The 24,947-nt window shown below is 40.0% G+C and overlaps 1 protein-coding gene across 6 annotated transcripts in view; it reads left to right on the top strand.

Moving 5' to 3' along the window:
* LOC128360383 (muscleblind-like protein 1) overlaps positions 1-24,947 on the top strand; it is a 68,079-nt gene that overhangs the window by 20,786 nt on the left and 22,346 nt on the right. For 5 of the 6 annotated variants that reach the window (XM_053320800.1, XM_053320804.1, XM_053320801.1 and 2 more), the window contains exon 2: positions 780-1,805. The exons of the other annotated variant lie outside the window; for it this stretch is intronic. In XM_053320800.1, coding sequence (XP_053176775.1) covers positions 1,632-1,805 — 174 coding nt within the window. In that variant the 5' untranslated portion in view covers positions 780-1,631. The remainder of the gene's footprint in view (positions 1-779; positions 1,806-24,947) is intronic. 6 annotated transcript variants of the gene reach the window in all.

Below are 24,947 nucleotides of genomic sequence, written 5' to 3'. Positions count from 1 at the left end.
CCAGCAGATAGGCCGTTTCCAATCTCACCAGGGATGGGCAGATTGATAACTCAGTGATCAATACTTTGATACTTAAACACTTGCTCTGTTGTTATTGATACCTATCTCTTTTTGTAATGTGGTTCCAAAGATTTCTGCTCTTAAATAGCATGTTTGTGCTAATGGCTGTCAACACAGGTTTCCTCATTTTTAGGGTAATTTGAAGTAGTTCTCTGAAGAGATGACTCAGTTTATACATATATTATAGAGACATAGACACAGACAAAATGCAGTAGTTCCTTGTTTTAAGTTCCTATTGTTTTGTTTCTTAATTTCTTTCTATTTAAATTTATGCTGTATCAAAGTTGTTAAAGACTGCCCTGTCCCAAAGTATTTTTAAAGGAATTAGTGCTATAAAAATCAATATTAGACTGGGTTTAGTTTATATGGTATTCAAATTTCTACCATAAGCCATCCCTACACGTCAAGTCTTTCTCTCTCTTTCTTATTTATCTTGATTTCTCTCTCCTCTTCACTATCTTCCTTTTAAATAAATTGTCTGTGCCTGAATGCGTGACCTTTACTGTTAGCGATATGGTGTTTGATTTGATTTTCCAGTTGAAAGCATGGCAATGTCTGTGAGGGCTACTGCTAAAGAGGATCTGCAACAGAATGAATGGGAAACATGTTCCAATGAAGCTGTGTGTATGAATCCGAAAGTGTGTGAATGTATTAACCTCTGTGCGTGTGTGTGTGCATTAAGCCATGCTCCACTCACATTATTCCCTCCCTCTCCACAGAGAGAAGTGCCTTCTTTTGCTGACCCCTGTGGCTGTTTGGCTCCACTGAAGCCGCCTCTGCCTCTGTGCCTGTACATGTCTGCCGGAGTTGCCAGCCACACCAGGAGCCGCAGGACTGCTAGGACTGCCAACCCCATTCACTGAGCCAGTCCCTACACCACTGACACCTCCCTCCCTTCATCCCCTGCTCTGTTTGCCAGCCAGAACTCTCCATCCATGCCACTCGACCCTCCTCTGTGGAAGTCAACCACTCTCTCCTCTGCAGACAGAGCCTGATGCTGAAGACAGACAGCTTTTATCAGCTCCTGTGAGCGGAAGGAGATTGTCTCTTTGGTGTCCCCTCCACCACAGCCTTCTCCTCCTCCTCCTTCTCTTCCTCTTTCTCCTCCTCCTTCCTTTCCTCTAGCCCTGCATCTTTTCATCATGGGCCAACTCGATCGATAATGTGTTTTGCCATTCGTCTCATCTGACAGTTCAGCCAAGGAGTGAGGCGATAGAGAGAACGTGTGTGTGTGTGTTTGAGAGAGAGTACAAGGGAGAGAGATTACAAAGCAAACCTCTGTGGCCATCACCAGCTCAGGCCCTGGGTGACAGGCGGTGAAGGATTCCTATTACAGCCACAAACAGACTCTAAGGATGGGCCACAGGTGGTAGGCAAGTCCCAGGCCTCATAGGCTTCACCTCAGAGTCAGACCCTTGGGACATAACCTCCTAAAACTGGCTTTTTCTCATGTCATTTACTTATTCATTCTTACCATTTGTCCAAGTGTCATTAGAAACGTGCAGACGCACACATAATTGCATTTGCTGGATACCTATTACTCTCAATCAACCCCTCTTGCCTGGCTCAAAATGGCGGTGAATGTGACACCGATCCGGGACACGAAGTGGCTGACGTTGGAGGTTTGTCGGGAATTCCAGAGAGGAACATGTTCACGACCGGACAGTGAGTGCAAGTTTGCCCACCCTGCCAAGAGCTGTCAAGTGGAAAACGGCAGAGTCATTGCCTGTTTTGACTCACTCAAGGTGAGTATGACAAACACCTGTGATGTTCATTCATCACACAGCCCTTTTTGCTTTTTTTGTCTGGCTTGCTGTGTTGACAAGCACTGTCTCATGAATTGTACTTTGGGGTTTTAGGGATGCTAGAATTTAGGAAAAAGTGTAGCTGGTGATTAAGGCTTTGATGAAGAGAAGTTCAACAAAGACCTTTTCATTTGGGTAGATTGGAGTACAGTTTGTAGTAAGGAAACAAGGAAGGAAACAGCCATATTTTTTCTGCAGAGTGAGACATTGTGTCTTAAAAGTACCACAAGGTTAAGCCATGGCCAATACATACAATTCCAGTCAAACTTTTGGACAGACCTTCCCATTCAAGAAAGTGTGTCCAAAACGTTTCACTGGTACTGTATCTGTATAAATACTTGTGTGCCTTGGTAAGCTGAGATGAGGCCACAAACACATTATTGGAGTCGGTCTCAGAGTTTCCTTCACTTGTGCAAAACTTTAGGGCAGGACCTATTGCAAAAGTTCCTGTGTGATCGTCACATCAACAGGCTGAATTAGAATTATAGAAGTAGGACAACACACTGTGTGTTTCATGTTTGTATGTGAGTCTGGAAGTGTGTGTCTGTGTGTTATTTTGAGGTCACGCAGCATAGTGGGGTGTTCTCAGAAGGCTCTGTAATTTACTATCTATTTTTGCCCTGGCACTGAGACAACACACTCCCACTATGCAGCTCTCTCTCTCTTCCTCTCTCTCTCTCTCTCTCTCTTGGAGACAGAGGGAAGAAAAATAAAAAAAATGAGAGAAAATGGAAACAGAGAGGAAAATACAATGGACTGGGTTGAAAAGTTGTGTTGGAATTATATATGAAGTGTTTCCATTACAGAGTGCTGAATGTCCATTGACAAAAAATGTTGAGTTTAGTTAGCCTCTGAATTATAATAGCAAGTTTTATTTTCAATAGCTGTCAGCTGTCACTTTTGTCACGATACGTCAGCCTTGTCGCCCTGAAAATGAAGTTCATATTCTGTGAAACACTTTTGGCACTAAACAAAAAATCACCAAAGTCAGTAGGATTCATCCTCTGGGGTCCATGAATGTCCTAAGGAAATTTCACACCAATTCATCCAATAGTTGTTGAGATATTTCAGTTACTAAGTGGACTAAACACAGCCCGTCTCATGCTTCAAGTCAGAATTGACTTTTTCAGTATATAATGATGTTCAACCCACCTTGACCAAGCAAGTTGAGTTGCCTAAAAATAACCTTAAAGCCATTAATAATGCTTTCGCTGCCATGAGCTAATATTGTTGGTATAACAAGTGTATAATTTCTAGCAAAACATATGATTTCATCAGTTATAAATATATGGCACACAGCTGACAGTTGTGAAGGCTCATAAACTGTGGGTATGCATCTGCTCACACACAAAGGGTCAGCTGTGGCATCATGGCTGAGAACCAAGCACTCACACTGTGCTTCTGTAACATAGAATGTGATATACAAAGACAAGCAAATGTATATGTAAATGCAGAATGCAATTTCACGTACCTCAACACATACCTGCATGTGTCACACAAACACCACTATGCGGCATTTCAGCCTGCTGACTCATTATTCCAGATACTGGAAATGTGTTGGATACAGAGACATCGGTTGAGTCAATCTGGGCATTTTGGCTCAAGTGGGCACAATGATTCTGGATACTAGAGCTCTGTCTACTGTGTTGTGCACATGTCCTATAATTTGTCTCCTATCTGATTGGCAAGCAGGGTGTTACTCAGTGTAACTGGAGACCAGAGTTGGAAGTCAGTCAAGCCAGGCCAGGCTGCTTACCCTGGTTTATAACTGGGGGGATTTCTTGTTAAGCCAGACACTGTGTTATTACAACTCTGGGCTGCTTGGTTGGAGCTGGGATGTCTTGGGTGGGTTGAGTAGGTACAGGTAAGACAGGAATGGATAAGGGGGACTGCTGGGGCATCGTATGGATCATGAAAACAGACACGCAGGCTGAGCCAGAGAGCGCGAGAGCAGGCACACCAGGGAATGTGTGAGGAAGCGTAACTCTGTACTCAGAGCCCTTCCCTGCTCTCAGTGCCAGGACATTCCACAGTCTACCTCCCTTCCCTGCCTCCATGACAGTATGATAGATCTGCTTTATCTGCAGATGAATTCATAAAACATAGCTAGGCATGGAGAGAGGGGCAAGGGGATAGGGAAGGACAGACAGGAGGATGTGGAGAGAAAAAAAAGGGACTAAAGGAATGGATGGTGGTACACGTGGCTTCACACTCCTGGACAATTTGTCATACCATCCACCCTTCAATTCTTTTGAAACGCAGTCCAGGAAAGAAATTGAAGGCCTATAGCAGGAGGAATAAACCAGCATAAGGCGAGCTCCTGCTTCTTTGCATTGTCTGTAAGATAAGATTCAATGCATTTGGTCTTCAACTTCAGTTTCTTGTTGGTTTACCAGTTGTTTTGTTTCTGTAGATGTCTTTATTTTCCCTTCTCTCTTTATGGACTCAGTCAGTGTTATCTCCAGAAAAAGGGGTTTGTTAGCAGTGAATGTGGTGGAAAGTTCAATTTGATGGGTGGCATAACAGAAGATGAAGTGATAGAGGTGAACAGGAAATAAGACTCTGTGGGATTATCTGATATTAGTGAGGGATTGACTCTCTTAGCCTAAAGCCAAGATGACCAACCTCATTAGGAAAGGAGGAAGCTGAGTACACAGCACACCTTTGAAATATTTAGCATAACATTGATTTATTCATTTAGAATTGTTAGCAGTACAGCTAAAACTCATAATCAATGCTTAAAACTACCTATTCATGTTTTCCTGATAAACAAATTATCAGCAGTCAGGTGTTGTGCAATTGTTTTGTTGTTGAAACATGATAACAGATCTTGCACTCTCATGCATTCAACTCATGCAACTTCCCATTTACTTTATATGCAATCATGATGAGTCAAAACTTAGCTTTAATTTCTGGGAATAATGACTCTCCTTTCTCAGTAGCAATGGCAGACTTGGTATATTGATGTTGACCACACGTCGTATAATTTGGTTTTTCATATAAAGACCAGCACATTCACACTGAAAACCACCAATTTCTGTTCAATTTCAATTGGTCATCCTGTGTTCTTCTACTCTGAACAGTGGAATTTGTTTTCTTTTAACTTTGATGGAGTTCTGTAACATTAATCAAGTCATATTACTTGACTAAGCTTAACCAAACCTAAGCAATAGACGTGGCAGATCAGAAAACTCGTATGAGTCATTCCTGGAACAGCCATTTTGGAAGACACTGACAAACAACCGGCCATGTCATTAGGTATGAGGTCTTGTTGGATAACTGTCATCTTTTTATGAGAGAAAAAATCAGGGGAAATTTGTTTATCCTCTTGGCTTCTGTCACAGGAATTCGGCAGTGTGATGCTATTAGCAGCTGGGGGAAAAAAAGGAAATGTGGGGGTATTTAGGCTAACTAAACACAATAAACTCACACTGGGCTATGATGGGAAACAGGTGAGAGTGAGCCAAAGAGCCACAGGGGCTCCACTACAGTATGCTGGACCAGCTACTGATGCACATGCTGCAGTTGTCTGATAATGGAATGAAATAAGTAATTTCTTGTAATTAAGATTTTCATTCTTTATTTCCGAGGTATTCAGTGCATGGCTCCTGGACCACATGTTGCCCACAGAGCCTTAGTTCTACATATAGACCTACGGCATGTTATGCAATTTACTTGATAAAGAAAAACCACTTCTACACCCATCTTGGGGTAGTACATAGTGGCAAAAGTTAACAGGTTAAAACCCCATTTAATGAGAAGGCCATGTCAAATTATGTCCTTTTGTTTCATGATAAAACAAAAGCAGCCTGAGAAGGAAACCACAACACAAGTTGAACTTCATGAAACGAAGAGACATTTTCATGATGGAGACGAAGAGAATGAACTGACAAATGAGTGCAATGGAGGACAGGTTAGCTAAAAAATAATGAGCACAGAAGGTTACAGGAAAAATACACAGTTGTCTTAAACCCACTGTGCTGACTATACCACAAGACATGCTCTATTTTAAAACTGTGCAAGCCAATATCAACAACAAATTTCCACCTGGCAGCAACCTGAAAATGCATAAGATTGAACAACTCAGTGCTCTGATTAAATGGGAGCAAAAATTTAAAGATCGATTGGTTTCAACTAACGGACTAACAGAGATGACATGAAATGAGTGCATCAAACCTGGCAATGCATAAGAAAGTGTTTACAGTACAGCGAATTAGTGTTTTTTGCCATCTGCACAAATGCTGACTTAAGTAACAAAGAGGCGATTCTAAAACACATAAATACCTATAATTTGATGGGTTGAAGCAAACACATTCACCAGCAGATGAACAAGGATCTGGCAGCCGGTCCGTGTTACAGCTTGGCACGGGATGAGAGCGCTGACATTAGTGATGTTGCTCAACTATACACCTGGGTCCGCTTCCTCAAAAATGTCTCTTTTCACGAAGAACTTTGTGCATAGTGCCAATTCAAGGCCAGATGAGGGTGGGTGTACATGATAAATGGGGATGGGAATTGAGAACAGGTTCTAAATTCTCTGATCCATCGTAATCGTATGCCTCCGAGCTTATCAATTCCTCTTATTGACGCCCAGGCTTGTGGTGTTGACGTTACAAAAAAAAGGCTAAACTCAACTGCGGGGGCAGTGCAGCCTCCAAACTGTCTACGCTAGTGTTATCTTTGGCTATCTTGTAACTCATCTTCAAAAAAGACAGCAGTTGCAAGAATGTTTCGATTTAATGAATAAATAATTACCTTGGCGAGATGAGCATGAAGTATAGTATGAACATTCTATTCCGTCACTTAAGAGACTAACGTAAGCAAAGCGGAACAGTGATCAGCAATAACAGATGAGACTGGCTAACCAACACACACTGCAACATTACATGATTTAAACTAACTGTGTTGTGAGAGAAGAAAAGAGAATATAAAATAAGAAAAAAATAACTTGGTGTTCAGTCTGTTTCACCTCAGAAACCCTGCGCCCACTCAGCATCTTGGACAGCGATGGCATTCCCCACAGCTAACAGTGCAGCAGAGAGGATGCTCTCCACTGCTGGAGACAAGATGTTAATAATACAGCGTCACAGTCCTCCTCCCGTTCATTCTCTTACTTTCATACAGACAGGAAACTATGCTTTCAAAGTAATGTTAGCGTTTGGTTATAGACCATTTCTCTTATCTAGCAGTTATGTTTGATATATTCTTCAGCATTTATGGTCATTGATAAAAAGTGAAAGCCAGCCTGCTTTTTTCCACACAGAAAATTGATTAGGCGTCAATAAGGGAACCGATAAAGAGTTGGACCAATAAGCAGAATCGAGAGTTAAGAGTCCGGAATCTTCACTGATTCTGCTCTTGCAAGAACTCAAGACAGAATACAGAGACTTTGTCATGCACAATAATGTGCACTGGTTATCTCGTGGCAGGTTGCTGGAGAGAGTATTGTCCCTCAAATCCACACATTCCTTTTTAAGCAAAAGGAGAGAAGAGTTGGACTTGGTGAATCAAGTGGGGACTGAAGTTGGCCTTATTGATAGACATCACCTGTCACACAAATTTCCTGAATTTCCAACGCCAGGTGAGATAAAATCACAGAGGTACACACGTAACAGGTTTTTTCTTAGTCTGGGGGTCGACAACCTGTAGCTCTGGACAGTCTGTCAAAGGGAACACCTTGCGGAGTTCAAGGTGATACTCCACTGAAATAAATAAAAAAGTTTTAATATTTCGTCAAGATATGCATCACATTGTACTACGTCTATGGCCTGGCACTCAAGTGGTAGAGCGGGTCGTCCTCTAATTGGAAGATTGGCGGTTGATTTGCTACCTCTTCCAGTCCACATGTCGATGTGTCCTTGGGCAAGATACTTGACCCCAAATTAATCCTGATGGCTGTGCCAACAGTGTATGAATGTGTGTGTGAAGGGTTGAATGCAACTTGTAATGTAAAAGGTCAAAAGACAGAAAAGCACTATATAAGTACAAACTTTTTACTTTTTATGTTACTCATTTTCCAAAAAGATGGGGAGAACTCAAATAGGCCTGCATGTACTGTAGGTCTGTGTTCAATTTGTTTCAAAGTAGACCTACACTTGCTACACATGAGTTTGGTGTTTTCCTTTGTTAAAACAGGCAAAAATGACATGTCAACTGTTTTATTTATTGTAGTTCTGTAGTTTTATTAATGCAACATAAACTATATTTTTGTATATATAGTATACCTATTTATAAAACTTTATAGGCTGTGTTATTGTCATATTAAGAGTCAAATATGTTTTGCGGTTCCAGGCAAATTTCATTTGATGGGAGAGGGGCCAAAAATGTCTCTTTTGATAGTAAAGGTTGCAGACCTCTGTCTCAGTCTGCTTCCTGTTGTCACAGTATTCCACAACAACATTTGTTGTTCTCTTTCCTTGGCAAGTCCCAGACTTCTGCAAAATTTCAACCACACTTTTGTGGAAGTCTCTAAAGAATTTGGAAATGTGCGTGACTGCAAGAAGTTTTTTGACCTTACTGAGAACTCATTCGAGGTTTCAGTATGATCTCTGACCCCAGTCATCACATGCTGCTCTCCTGACCGTGCTGCAGTGAATGTCAAATTATTGAACTGCAGTCAAATGAGATCCTCAAAACTAAACTTGGAGCAGGTGTGCACCACTTTTGGAACATGGTCTCTGACAGTGAGTGCTCAACTGTGATGAAGTCTGTGCAGAGGGAGTAATGTCCATTTTTGTAAGTATGTACACCTGTGGCTCTACATTTTCCATCATGAGCATTGTGAAAAGAAAACACAGGAACAGACTATCCAATCCTCATCTCAACTTTCTGACATGGATTGCCATGATTAAATGCAAGTACAACACAGCAATAGACCAGCAGCAGCAAATATTGTTTGCAAGCCAACATATTAAACACAAGTAATTATAATAACAATAGATAGTGTCTTTTTTCTTGTTATCATTGCATTATTAGTCATTTTGTCTCATCAAATTTTTACTGAGAATTGGCATCTTTAATAGGCCATCTTTTAAGCTTATAGGCCTGAGTAATTGATCCTAGAAATATGTGGGGTAGGATGAAAATCCCTAGAAACAGCTTCAAAGTGGTTCATTGTAAAAATGTACTAGATTTTACTAGTAGTAATGTATACATCAGGAACAGATATAAATTATTTTCATTTCAGAGAGTGGTGTTGTAATTGTAGCTTTCCCATCTATAAAGACTTTTTCCCTAAACAGATATTTTTACATGCAGTCGAAAGAGCCAATTGAATATTTACTCATTATTAGTCTTACCAGTACCCTATTAACAATTTAGATATAATATAAATAAATAAATAACAATAAGGCATTAAATCAAACAGAAAACAAAAAAGATATTACAAAATTTAAAAATATATTTCACTCAGTAACACTGCCTCAACTGAAATGTTTCAAAAACAGTGACTTCAACAAGATTTAAAAAAAAAAAAAAAAGAAAGTTCCGCCCCTCGTCAGTAAGTGACTAGTATTAACCCTAACCCTATTATTATTGTGTCACTGTCTGTTTAGCAATCTGTCAGTAATCACATGTTGTGCAATGTTTTTGAAAACAATACATATCTGGTTAAATGTAGTACAACTAGAGTTGAAGTGCCACTACATTGAACAGGGCCAGTGACACAAGCTATTAATATAGAAAGTGTTTGATACTTGAATGATATTTGATTTGATTGGCTCTTTGCTAGAGAAAGTGTATGGCAAGGACAAAACATTATGTGTAGTTGAAACACAGAAATGTTTTATTTCTACCATTTTCTGGCCAGTGTGGCATCTGACTGTTATTAAATGTACCTTATTTATCACTCTGAGGGTGTTACTTTCACACCCTGTACACACCTGTAGCCATGTAAAGGTGTCTTATGAAGATTGAATTGGTGAATTTGGAAAGTGTGTAGTTGACCAGACAAATGCTATTTCAGGCCTCTGGGCTCTTTACAAAAACAAAGCACAGAAACTAATTTCAATTTTTTTTATAGGCAGTTATCAGTATGACTAGAGTGTGACTTTGGTCTGCGCCAAGGTCTGGTCTACACTTAGTCCCTCTGGAGTAATGACTCATCACACACTCACACACGAATAAAAAATGAGTTTTACACATCTACCAACTAGGAGTTTTTAGAGAGTATTTGTTCAAAATTCACTAAATAATTAAACTAAAATAAGCAGCTTTACAGCTTTTGTAAACCCAGCAATGTTTCAATGTTTCAACATTGCTTCAGTGTATCACTCATATGACCCCGGTCATAACCAAGCCAGTTAGGTGAGCCAGTGAGCTAGGCAACACACACACACACACAGTCCTTGAAAATACACAAAAATGGGGAGAGGGAGAGTGCGGAAAAAAGGAAAGCAGAGCAAACAGATAACAAGAGAATAAGTAAGGCAATATGTATTGAGATAAGAGCCCTGTAGAAAGCAGGTATAGGTGTGTGTGTAAGTGCACAGAGGGATGCAGTATACTGGATAAGAATCCTTTGTAAGGGAAACCTACTCCAACAGTCTTAATCTGGTCTGTATCTGTATTCTGCTGTCATGCTCTTCGCTCTCATCCTCTCCTCTCATTACCTCTGTTAATCTGTCTCTACTCAACCCATCCCAAACCCCCTCCTACCCCTGTTCTGCTTTTATCCCCCCGGCATCCCAGACACTTTCATTTCCATTTCACACACTGTGATTTTTATCTTTTTTCTTTATGGCTTTTCATCATATTTTGGGGAGACATTTGTTTTTCTCTGACTATTGTTACTGCAGCCAACCATCAGAAGGTGATGATTCACACCTGATGGGCACCGCTTACCTGTCTTCCGTGTGCGTCATCAGCTTTTGGTCTGCAGGGGTCACCAAGGGTGTGTGTGTTTAAACTACACATGAAAACAATGTGCCCACAGTAGGGGTTTGTGTCGTCGTGTCTGAGCAGTCATAACTTCATTGTTCTCCAAAACCTCAGTTTTTCCTGTCCAAACAACAATTTGAGGCTAGTGTTTTGGAAAGCATCCACTTTGGAGACCATTTACACAAAGCTTGGTTTAGGGTTGTGTATTGGATCTTAAATATCCAGTCAGAAATTTTAATACATAAACCACAATGTGTGTTTCTTAACATATTTCAGTCTATAAAACAACAATAACATGACATCATTGGATTTTATTTTTATGTACTGTTGATCTATTTAAAGTTGAGGTATAATTTGAATTCTCTTTGCTTTGTGTTTGTCCTCCCAAGAAACATGTCACAATAAAAATAGGTTGTGATGTCAGTCGCCCAAAAACAACATGTAGTCATGTTTGAGTTCAGATAACATTCACAAATCTGTCAACAATTTTCTTCATTTGAAGGAGGAAGAGCACTTGGAGGATATAACCCAACAGTGGACAGTGGACCGCTGTTTATTTCCTGTTTCCAATCACAAGTCAGGACATTAAAAAAAAACAAAAAAAAAACATAACTATTATCATCTCCAAACCTTAAGCCCGTGGCTATTATTGTAGCCATGACAACAAAGGTCATTTAACTTTAAGGAAGTACTTTAATGCACACCACATGTTTCTCTAAACTGAACAAAAGTGATCATGGTTTTACCTAAATCATGATCTTTCCCTAAACCAGACCTGTTAAAACATAATTATTTTTCATGGTTAAGGATAAGGTTAATGGTTTTGGAAAGCACAGACAAATATAGGGAGACCTCCTGTGTGACGTGGTAGAGTGCATGTTGAAACAACCTATTTGGTCATTTAATTTGGAGGACCTTTCCTGTGGAAACAGCGTCTAAGCCTTCAGCCTTGTTTTCATAATGGCATTGGACATCAGGCAGTGTGTCCAGGAGAAATCTAATTTATATGTATGTACTGTCAGCGCAGAAAAAAAAAAGTTAAACTTAAATTTATTGTTACATTAAAATTTTGACGAAATAAGCACTCAATACCAATATTTCAATTTGGAAGTGATGTTAGATCCTATATCTGTGTTTTTTTTGGGGGGGACATTTTGTTTTCTTTAGATCATGATATGAGATAATGATAGATTGTGCCTTTAAGTTAATAAATAAATTACAGCATTAGAGATGTTCAAAACATTAGTGTTAGCAAATAAGCATACTTCTGTTGTCATCTAGTTCTGTGAAGATCCATTAATAGAATATATTTTTGGGCCTAACTAAACAGGATATACCATATCTGATTTCTCTCATAGCTTGGCCTACACGGGACATTATGAAAGAAGGCTTTTATTAGCATTGCCATGAAGTAAACAGTGAACACACAGCCAGTAGCTATCAACTTTGTCTGGCTCTATTCATGAGCAAGTCCTCCCTTGAAGCTTCTCCTCTAAATGTCTCTCTGTCCTCAGAGAGGCCACCATTCCTACATCCATCTGTGGATACGCTGTCTCAGCATTGACACACACACACACACACACACACACTCGCACACACACATCCATCTTTAAACATGCCGCATCAGCATGGAGACATGACACAACAACATCAGAGCCAAAATACATATAAGGGCATTCAGGAATAGCCTACCAACACATGAAACTGTTTCTCTTTCACCTTTTGGGACCCTTTCATTTCTTTCACTTTTCATCTTTTTTTCAATATATTTGTGCGACTCACAGAAATCCTGATAACAACAACTCTGCATACAAATGTCTCTCCCAATATGACAATTTTCTAGCACTGCGTATGTGTGCATCTGCTTGTGTTTTTTGCATGAGGCTGGAGGGACCTGGACGTTTAGTCAGTCTGGAGGTAATATCAGCATCTCTGCGTGCTGAGCCGAGATGTCCCAGTGCTATTGCTGCTCCTGCTGCTACTGCTGTTGTGAACAGAATATCTAATCAGTTATGGCCTAATCTATTCCCGTTAGTCTGTCTCACCCCCTTCCCCCCTCACTAAACTAACTTCTCTTCTTTTTCTAAGTACACCGACCACCTCCTGATCTTGGTCTCCTCCTCCCCTCTTCTTTTACCTCCCCATCCTCCAACTATACTTTAAAGCACACCATTTGTAATTCTTCACAAGGAAAGTGCTAAAATAAACATTTAAATTAAACTGCAGACAAGTAAGGTGTATAGGCATGGAGGGAGAGGTAGATGGAGAGTGGGTGCAACAGAGCATTAATTCTCTCCAGGACAGCAAGTTGTCTGCCAATTTGTTCTCCCGCTTTTGTCGTCTGGCAGCACCGTAAGTCTGTCTACCTCTGTCTTGCCTTTCCTCCATCTCTTCTCCCCTCTATCACTGACCCTCTGCTCTTCATCTGATCTCAGGAGTTTTGGGCACTGTGCAACCGCACTTGTGAAGCGTAATCCTTCACTTTCAGCCCCGAACACATAAACACACACATTGCTACTCAGGCAAACAGCAAACAAACACTTTCTCTCTACTGCAGACACACAGATGGGGCTCAGTAAAGCAGCAGCGAGTTCTGTAGAATCATGAGCATTCACCTCAGGTAGGTAATCATGTTAAAGTGGCTTTGGTGCCCGCTTAATGGTATTGCAGGCTGCAACAGGCAGGAAGTTGGAGATAGGTCAAGTCTCTGCTGTGTTATTGGACATTTTGAATTGATTATGCATATGTGTTCTATTTGGAAACCATTTCACCATAGCACTTATGTTATGACATAATTGAATAGAGTAATTAAGATCGGAGAAGAGAGAGTTTGAAAGATCCCAATGAAAAAAAGTATGTCAGTCGGGTATGGTAGCAGGAGTTTTTACAGCATGAACTTTGCATATAGTCTCCATGCCTACATGGGTTTCCACTGTAAGTCCAAAGTCATGCAAGTGATTCATGAATAAATTTCAAGTAGGCGTGATTGTGAGTCTGAATGGTTGTCTGTCTATATTTGTCAAGGATAAACATGCATACATTATCAGCTAAGATGTATGGGTACTGTCTGAGTAGAATTCAAAGCAGAGAAATGTTGTATTTAAAACACCTCTGGAGGGGACCTTGAAATATCAAAAAAGTCAAAGGTGATTTGAACCATTAGTGACATTTAACAGAAAACACAATCTTTCCTTAATAAAACCTTAAATAGTAGAAGCCTTTTCAGCCTCATTTCACCTTTTCAACTGATGGATGTGGTCAGTAGTGTACTCTGTTGCACCCGTGTCCACTCCCATCAGTGATGTCATTGGGTCCTGGGATACACGTGTACTGTACATCACTGCAACAAATAAAACCAGCAGAGGCCAAGTGTTTGGTTACTCTTTAATCAAACTTTTGTTTCTCAAATTTACCCTAAACACTTGTGGGACTCTTGCAATAATATAATTGACGAGATATACAAAAGTTAGTTAGTAGTATACAAACAAAGCTTCTAGGAGACGGGGTTGAGAGGTATGTGATGGTGGAATTTCTGAATCCTACTGCTCTACCAAGGTATCGTAATAAAAAAAAAAAATGCTTGCAGATGTACAATTTGTTAACAGGCAGGTCAAGCTTGATGAATGCATGTAAAACACTGTAATACGTCGTGATTCATACTTACATTAGTAACCAAATTTGATTTTCTGGTTTGTAATTTGTTTGTGTCCCAAACATTTCTTCCTGTCAAACGACCTCCGCTCCCGATGGAGTGCAGGGAACAAGGCACAACTGAGTGTGATTTCTGTGTCTGCATCTGTCATCAGCATGTTTGTTGTTTTATTCCCCCCCCTTCCCTCACAGTTATAAACATGCATTCATGAATTTACTCATTGCCCCCATCACTCACTCCTTTAATTAGAAAATAATCAGAGTTGGATGAGAGGTTCATTAAATCCCATCCTTGAGAGCCATCAGCCACAAACACAGGAGTGGGATATTTATCACGCTTATGAAAAGAACTCAGCTACCTCCTCTCGCTTTGTTTTCTCTGCTGAGAGACAGAACATTGGATGGGAGGACAGAATCAACAGAGTTACACAGAGGAATGAGCAAATGACGGGCGATTCTGGGATCAGACCATAAGGTGGGATCAGCCCCTAATGAGAATGTGACATGCATACTGTGTCTTGCAAAAGTGCTTATTTCACTGGATAACAATTAATGCATTTATATTTTTCTATATATATGAAAATATAATTTACAACAATAATACTTTTAATAGATTACAAGTAAGTAAGTTGTATGCCACAGAATATTTATTGAAAAAAGGAACAATGTCAGCTGTTGTTAGCAAAAGTATTCTTCCCCTTTCACTCTGGCAAACCTAAATTCAATTAGGTACATAATGTTACCTTTAGACGTGACCTAATTGTTTAGGTGGTCTATTGTATTAATAATAATAACAATGGTTCAGATTGAACAATCACATATTTCAATATAATACCATTGTTTTAGAGAAAAAGAAAGATACATCACATCAACTGCACAGTAATAATGACTAAAGGGGTAGTTAGGAAGAAGAGTTAGGAGAACTGAAAATGATTCCAGAAAAAAACAAAACTATCAATTTTAGGGGTGCTGAGATTAAATTTAGGTGGGTTTGAGGACCTCTAAAAAGAGTCTAAAACTGATAGCGGCAAATGATGAAGCTAAAGAAATACGGGGTTTTAATGGTACGACTAATACAGAGAACAAAAAGAGAGGGAGTGTTGAGAGGAGGAGGAGAAAAAAGGGAAGATCATTAGAAAAGTGCTAATTAACAGAAACCACACTGTTTAGCAGCACTTTGTCTCCATGCAATATTGATTCTTCATGACCATTATAGAGCGGATGTTTTTTGCTGCTTTCAGCGTGGGTTTCCTCTTTCCCCTCTCTTTTTCCTTTTCTTTCCACAAAAGTTAATACATCAACTCTGAATCGCTGTCTAGCAACAACCTGTGAAAATCCACTTGGTTTTTTGCCAGAAACATGCAGCAAAAACAAAAATAGCCGTGAAATGACCCAAGAAGTCCATTTTGTTGCGGAAATGCCTGACTGCTGTAATTGCATCATCATGACATTAAATATGAGGCAAAGAATGTGATCCCTGCAGAGACAGACAGATGCAGACATACAGACAGACAAGAGGGTGGTGTCAACAAGCAGATTATAGCCAGTGAGCAAAAAAGACTGTGCAGCAATGAAATAGAGTGAGAGGAATAGAAAAAGAGTGATGGATGGGTGCATAGACATTTAATGGTCTAACATGGACAGTGATGGACAGATGGAGAGGAAAGAACATCAGATAGATGGTGTATGGATGGACAGAAAGCACTAAGAGAAAAGAGCGTAGAAGTAAGCAGCAGTTATGTGAGTCGTTTGTTCATTGCGCGCAAGATTGAAGAATGTCTGTAATATCCCCTTATTGTTATAGTGCATGTTGCAGGGCTTGCTGTTGGACATTGTGATTCTTCAAAAGGCTTTAACTGGATTACAGCGGTATCAGGCTTAGCCATCAGAGAGAGATACAGCAGCTGTGTTGTGTTGGGTCTGCTGACAGCACGCTGTCTGTCACCATATTGCCTCCTACAGCAACTTCCGCTGCTGATATTTAAAGCCTAAACTTGATCCCATATCACAAAATATGTGTTCAAAACCACGTGGAGATTACAGTACGATCCTTAATGTCAAAACAAGATAATATTTTTGGCGCCAGGTTAACTGCTCTTAAATGGAACACCTACTTTCTTAACCTCTAATGCAGCACATGGCGGCGTCTCGCACAACAGATGATTCTATTGCGAGAGTGGCTTAGTGAAGGTGATCACCCTGCCCACATTCCCCCCACTCTTTGCTGAAGTGGTACAAGCCGACTTTGATCAATGTGGATCGATATGGATGAGTGTGCAGCTGGAAGGCGCTACGTGGAGAAGGAGGGGTGATGGCCCTCTCCTCTGTCGCTCAGTGCGTGTGTGGGCGTATGTCATGCTTTTCTGCGTGATGTATCACACTAACAAAATATATCCTTAACCTACAAATGACTCTGTCTTGGTCTCTTGTCTCTTTTCTCACTGTCTGTCTCTTTGTCTCTCACTTTCGCTCTCTTGTGTGTCTTTGTGGGAACAGGGCGGTAGTGCCTACTGAATTCGCAATGGCAAATTCAAGGTCCTGAGGGGGTAAAATGGTTATTTCACTGTTTTTAGCAAATCTGCCTTTTGTGCTGAGTTTTATTGGATAAGAAATGTGTAACTTCAGCATGAAAGCATCAAATTCTTAAACCTAAATGTTCTTCATCTGCTTCTTTTCTATTGTTTCACATTCCGAAAATTGTCAGAACTCATCATGAACAGCCAAAGCTCCAGTTTGAGGATTTTCCAGCTCTGCGGTTGTTCATGCTACAAAGGATTACATGCTGTAGCTCTGTATTACTGTTATTTCCCTTTGTATTTAGCTTTGATGGTTGGTCACAAAAAATAGAAATAAAACCACAAAAAAACTGTCCATTCTCCTTGGGAGTGCACTGAACATGCCTGTGCATTGTGCTGTGTGTATGCTTGCGGTGGGTATCATCACTTTATGGAGTAATGAATGCTAATCCTCTCTTATCTCCTTTAACCTCGAGGAAATGACACTAGCTGCTGATGCCAGTGCACCGACACACTGGTTTGGATGAGAATGGTGTGTGTGTGTGTGTGTGTGTGTGTGTGAGAATGTGGTGTTGTGTGTGCACACATGTCCCACATGTAAGAGGAGATGTCTTTACTCGTTGTTGACAACTTTCTCCTCAGTTTTTCTCACTCCGAGCTTCAGGGCGTGGTCCTGTGATTATCTGCCACGTTCCCCATGACTCATCAGGAGTAGAATAGAATAGAACATTCCAGCCCTCTGACTCCACTGCATCTGATCCCAGTTCATCTCAACAGGAGTGCTGAAAAAAAAAAAATTGTCATTTGATACTAAATCCCTCCTCAGATCATATAAAAATGTCTGTGCACTCATCTGTGCACTCGTCTATGTCTGTATTTTCTGCTTGCATCCACTCTGACTGTTGCCAGCAATGTCTCTTGTTTTCACTTTGTGTCGCTGCTAAAGATCACAGCACAAACCAAAGGCAGCTGCCAGTCTTTGTCAGTGAGCATCTTTTGTTCATTCACAAGGACAACTCCATTTTTCTCTTTTCCTTTTTGTCACACTCTCTGACTTTCTCATGTTTCTTTCTTCAAATAGTAACAACATATTAGGGTTGTTTAGAAGTTAAAAAAGAGGTCTACTCCCAGCAGCTAGTGTAGCCCATATCTCTAGAATGAGTGTTACCAAGATGGGCAGAAAATAATTAGGCTTAAAAGCTGTTGAATCCTGTGTGCCTGTTCACCAGTCTTCCATTAAGGATGTTTTAATGGTCCTGCTCTCTGGCTGCCTCCTTGGCACACTGAATGGGAGATAAAAACTGAATTAGGCTAAACTTAAGAGATTGTGAGTAGAGAACGCTTAGGTTGAGAGTGAAGGAGAGATGAGGGCAAGAAAGTAAAAGACGAACAGATAGAGGATGGAGGAAGAGGGTTAATTGAAAGAGAAATAGAGAAGAAGGGCCAGATCTCAGGGGCTGTGGGGTGGCCTCTCTCTTCATCACTATCTGTGTGAGTGTGTGTGTGTTTGTCTGTCTGGGGGGAGACAATGTTGTGGACCTAATGAGAACAAAGCTAATTAGAGACTTTGCCTTGCACAATTCTACAATGATGTTCCCACAGGAGCCAGAACAATACTTGCCACCTACACTGCACCCTCCAGAGAGCAAAAGAAAGCCTAGAGACTTTTACATTTTAACTTTTTTTATCCTCTGTGTCAAGCAGATTTTACAAGCAAGCAAGTATTGGCTATGTGAATACTGTGAGCACTGACAGGTCAATGAAAGGAGCACAGTGAGCAAAGATGAAAAGGAGGCTCTCCTGCTGACTTTGTGACTTTGACACTAGGCTTACATAATAGTTTTACACAACCCAAGCTTTATTTTTCAAATGCTAATGATGACATTTCTGACTATGGGGCTGTTGTGTATGTGGTCATTCTGAATGCAGTCAGTGCTGTATGTATTTGTCCAATGCCAAGAGGGTCTAATGATCATATGATATAAAGTACAGATCCCCTGTGTGTGGCTCACCTACTGTACAGTGTCCACCCTTATGTCCACAAGGTCCTAACGCTGTCCCACTGTAATCAGTTACCGCTTGGGGACTCTTAAATTGAGCCCTTCACATGCTCACTTCACTTAAGACGTTACTCAATTAAAAAAACCCGAAGAGCACAGCATTGTGACATTAAAACATCAATGACTGTGTTAAAAAAGGAGAAGCATAAAACGTAGGAAGTATAGACACATGTCACCATGACTACTTGTGTGCTTTATAATAGGATTATTTGTTAATATGTTGATTTTTTTCCAGCAGCATTATTTTGTGAACAGGAAGCATTCAAGCTCATTTAAATATATATGGGATATATGCCTCGCGTTATTGTCAAGAGTAGGAGGCAACACGCACACCACTTGTTTGTTGTGCAGGGAATCAAATTTCCTGAAGTTTCAATTCCAAATAAGATAAAAGTTAATTCCCACACACACTCATTACCTCTGCATTGATTTATTTTGTTTAAAAAAGAGACAAGTCGTTCAGTCGTTTCAGTCACTTAATTGTCCACACAAATTCTATCTAATGTCCTTTCACAAAATGCTGCCCCATTTTTCATACATGGTTTTAAGCCCTTACACCTTTCTGCACAGGCATTTACATTGATCAAATAAGTGATGTCATCTAAAGTCTCAGTTGTGTTGGTTTTCGTAGACATTGGAACTGTGACTGTATCACTATATCTATCTATCCATTACCTGTAGCTGCCCATCCTGCAGGGTCAGTGGTCTGGATCAGATTCTAGCTAACATTGTGTAACAGGGATTCTGGACAGGTTGCTCATCTATCATCATCAAACATATAGACAAACACATTCTCACCGACCATATCCTTAGACTTCATTTAGATAGAGAGTAATAACCTGCAACAATTAGAATAATCAATTAATTGTTTCAAGCATTTATCAAGAAAAAAATGCCAGACATTTTTGATTCCAGTGAGAGGATTTACCTCTATTCTGTGTTTATGTCAAATCAGAAATTTGGTCTGTGGGAAACTGTGTTGAAAATGTTTTCACTTTCATCAGACGTCAGGTAGACTAAACATTTAATCAGTTTGTAAATGTAAATGTAAAATGATTTATAATAATTAATAATAAAGGTTAGTTACTTTACATAATTGGGAGGCAACCATATTATTATCAGATTAGCAATGACATCATGGGGAAAACTCTAAACACTTATTGGCCATCCACTAGTGATTTGGAAAGGGATTTCACTGTGAAGCTTACAACATTGGGCATGCAACAGACGGTTATTGTCATTATCGATAAATCTGACGATTATTGTGATCATGTTTTCATCGTTCATATTATTATTTCTTAGATCCTAAGAACTCCCAAAATGAATCCCAAATGAAAAAAGAAAATGTCTTTGCATTTGAGAAACTGCTACCAGCAACTGTTTGGTAAAAAGATAATTAAAATACTTTCAATTTTCTGTCGATAGACTAATTTATGAATCAACTAAGCCTTGCTGCTCCGTAACAACATCTTAAATTACATTTGTACATGTCTTACAAGTTTACTGCTTAAAATAAATGAAAATAGAGAACGTGCAAAGAAAAAAATGCTTTTGTCTTTTATGATTATTATGATCAGGTTATAAATAACCAGCACTTTTATTTTCCTCTACATCGCCATGAATGAACCAGCTAAATGTCAGTTTAACATGGACCACTTGAGCCATGAGACATTCCAGCCATGTATAATAGTGGATGACAAACAGGGAACAGCTCCGCTCGACAGTGGCAGAGTGCCATCATTAGCCATGACGGCTAATGATTTTGCCCCATCATTAGCTTCCTGTGATAACGATTCTGTACCGGCATCCACCCAAAACAGGCTAAGACACTGCCATGCTAAGTAGTGCTTTTGGGGGCTGTAATTTGTGGCTAATTGAGCACTACAGCTAAAAGCTTTGAGTGGACTCTGCGTCATTTGTGACGCGCAGGAGCTTCGCTGTCTGAGGCAGCGTTTTTTTTTTTCTGTGAACTCATCAGCTGTTTTATTCTGGTTATAGTTTCTACTAGCTGTGCTGTGTCACCTCTGTCCATCATTGTCTGTGATTCTTCTGTCCACACATCTTTCTGTTCTTTGTCTCAACGGCTTATCCCGCTGCCCAGTTAAATGGGATTTTAAGGCCATTAACTGATCCAGGCTATTATACTAATGCACCAGGGGTGTTCCAGATTTGATAGATGATTGGAAAGAGATAATGAGACTTATATAGACATCTAGTATGAGCAGTGGCACACGAGGGGATGGAGAGGGAGAGAGGACGAAAGAAACAAAATGTTTTTCTCTGTAGATTGTGTGGATAAAAAAAACAAAAAAAAGAATGTTTGTCATCAGGTTTCCTTCCTACCACGCGGCATAGACCGGTGGTTTGCAGCTGGAGTGTATTGCTTAACACATTAATATGCCGTATTAATGTGTGTGAGTGTGTTAGTGTGTGTTGTGGCCAGTCTGGCAGCACTCTCAGTCCTCAGACAGGCCGTTCTTTGTGCTGTGTCTGATGTCATAATTTGTCTGACGTATCCTTGCCAACAGGAACCTGTGGTCAAGAAAGCACATGCCCGTGTATTAGTGTGTGTGTCTGTGTGTGTGTGTGTGTGTGTGTGTGTGTGCATGCATGCACTTGTATGCTTATGTACTCTCATCACGTCCCTCATCCAGACACCGCTTTCTTGATTGATGGTTGTCTTTGGGAGCAGGAGGGAGAGGTGGTGCCATTGGGGGAGAATTAATAATGCACAGGGGTTTGGAATGGGGGCCGTCCAGACTTGAGCTCTACAGTTGTCACACTGGTCACGGTGTTCACTGTGCAGCAGCCGTGGTCTGAGGGGAGATCAGACACAGTGAGAGCAGAGAGAAAATGCGGAAAAGATCAGAGGCTGTTGGATTATGTGTGGTTAAACTGGAATGAGTCATTCAGGATGGGTAGATTAAAAGATCATTTAGAATCAATGGGTGATTACAGGAGTGAACATGCAGAAGGGCCTGGTGGAAAGCAATGCGCCATTCAGCCCTTGGAGGATGTAGATATTTGCCAGCAAAGACACTGCTCAAATCACTGGCACAGACTGCTTTGATTAATATTAATAGGAAAACCGCACTCCGCATTCGGTTTTCGTACCTCTCTCTGACTGTCTACCTTCCACTTCTTCTGTTCTTGTTTTTGTCTCTGTTGCTAGTCCGTGAGTGGAATTCTGCCATGGGTTTTATTCTCTGGGATTCCACAGACACATCCTTCAGAGCACTGCCAAAGTACCACAGGCAACAAATGAGACTGACAGGCTGAGTGTTTGATCATATAGTCCCACAGCGTGCGCACACACACACACACACACACACACACACACACACACACACACACACATACACACACTCCCATGGAATATAGTAAGTGACTTGACAAACACCCAGACCCAGAAGTTCCGATCATCAGCTTTGCAGATTTGGGTATGAGTAATTCTAATTAACAGGGCATCCTTAACATTGAATTCATTATAATTTAAAAGTATCCCTTTATTTCCTTTAATTGAGTGAAAATAAGTCAAGGGAGAAATAAGGACCAGATATAAACGGAAGGAAAATATTACTGGGAGTGGGATTACAATGAAAACGATAGAGCAAAAGAAACATATTCAAGATTCAATACTTTACTGCCATATCGACATAGTCAATTGGAATTTGTTTCGGTGGGTCATTCATATTCACTCTCAGCAAGCAAAAACAAGTGCATAAATAAGATAAATAAAATCCAAGTAAGAGTTAAATAATTAGAACATAGAAAAACAGTACTGAGGCACCTGATGAGGGAGAGCAGTAGCAGCTGAATAAATAATATAATCCATGTTAAAGTGCACAATGCAATAAACAATAATAATTAAAATCATACATAAAACTATTGGCTATTAAAATGTCATACAGATTGGGGCTACGTGCTGTTCTTAAATCCTGATGTTCTTGCTTTTATGCTTCTCAGTCTTTTATGAGAGGGGAGAAAGTTCAGTAGGCAGTTAGCTGGATGGGAGGGGTCCCTTAAAATCTTTAAGCCTCTTTTCTGCAACATGGCCTTGTTGATTTCTGAGAGTAATGGAACCACACACCCAGAAGGAAGTAATGCTGCTGGATCATGTGCAATAACACAATAAGACTGAAATGATTCAGTTTCAAACATCTTTTATGCTTTCTTATGAAGTTGGTTGTTATATTTTGCAAAAAAGAAAGCAACTAGAAGAATAGATGTGAATATTGTGTGCCTCATTTAGCAAGGGGCAGCCTAAGATTTCACATTTTCAGAAAAGAATCTATTCTTGTTTATGGAATCTTTTCATCTGTATATCTGTGTTAACTGTATGATAATACAAGGGTATATAATAATCTCTCTAGGAAAACAGTGCTTTGTGTCCTTTAATTCAATTCAAGTTTATTTGTCATTTACATGTTTGTACATGAAACGAAATTTGTACTCAGGTCCAGCAGCGTACAATAAGGCATTATTAATAGTATCATGTCAGATTCCCTCTTAACCGTTTCACCACAGACTTTATGTTGTTGTTATGTTGAATTTTCAAAGACTGTAATTTATATGATAATTCCTTGTTATGAATATAATCCCTGGACGACGCATGGTATACAACTGAAATGTTATTTATTTACAGATGAATAGATTAACAGTTGAATTATTATTTAAAAGGTAATACAACATTCAAACACCACTCTGACATCGTAGGGTTATATGGTGAAGTTGTCACAGAACAGTTAGCTGCTTTTAAATCCAGCCAATACTGTACAACATTAGCACTTATTTGGAGATGTGATTCTGGTCACCTGGTGAATATAGGTCCAGTGTTCACTCTTTAGCTCTGTTTCTACCAGATCCTGAGCATGCAGATGGTAAGTGCTCCAACATTTTCACCAGCTAATAGCTAACTTTGTCTGTCTGCCATTTGGTGCTGGGCAGGTATTGCACTGTGCAATTTTTAATACATTTTCACAGAAAAGAGATCCATAAGTGGTGAGAGCAAACCAAAATAGTTAAGTTGTGGGCTCTAAAAAGAAGAAAAGTAAAACAACAATGAGCTGAAAGATGCTAAAATGTTCTGCAGACTCTGGGTTTGTCACTATGAGTGACACCTTTCATATCATACATAGTCATTTGATCCAGAAATATTGACTAGCACTGCTTTAAAAATATGGTGTATCTAGGGGGAATAGACCAGGGGAGGGTATTAAAAGATTAAAAAAAACAAAAACAAAACGAAGTCTATTGAACACTGATGTTTTGTTTTTTTGGATGGTCTTGTTGACTTTTCAGTACTTGCCATAGAAGGTTGTGGGATGGGTTGCTGATGTCACAACCAGCCAAATGCATGATACATGAAACTTAAGAGAAAATGCCATAGTGGTAATTGAAGTAACTGAAGGTTAGGACATGGATGCAGTATAAAAGGTTGTTTGTGTGTTCTTGTATACTTCCATACTTTGCCACTGTAATTCACCTAAGTATAATTAATAAGCATTAGTAACATTCTGCCACCCCAAACACCATTATTTGCTTTTATCCTAAAAAAACCCATAATGGTGTGTATGTGTGTGCACTTGTCTAGACACATATGTGCATGTAAGTGTGTGTCCAGGAGCTGAAATATGGCTGAAAGATATCTGGTGTAATGAGGCCAAGGTGATTTATATGTGCAGAATGCTCCATTCCCCAGCAGGGACTCGTATATGCACACGCACACACTTTAAGTGTACGAAGCTGTGACAGCTGTTTCACTTGCTTTTAATTGGCAAGCAATTAAAAGCAAGTGAAACTGTGTTTGCCACATGCAACTATCCTGGCAAAAGCAAATTGGTTCAACTTTCAGAATCTATATCTGGTGATGAGACAACTGCAGGTGGGGGTGCTGTTTATCAAACCTTTACCCTGATATGCTAAAAGACGTTGTGTAGTTTTGAATGGGGAAAGAGTATAATTCGTACGGTGCAAAA

The sequence above is a fragment of the Scomber japonicus genome, chromosome 6 (assembly GCF_027409825.1).
Source record: "Scomber japonicus isolate fScoJap1 chromosome 6, fScoJap1.pri, whole genome shotgun sequence".
Taxonomy (NCBI): Eukaryota; Metazoa; Chordata; class Actinopteri; order Scombriformes; family Scombridae; genus Scomber; species Scomber japonicus.
This window is presented reverse-complemented; position numbering and strand designations above follow the sequence as displayed.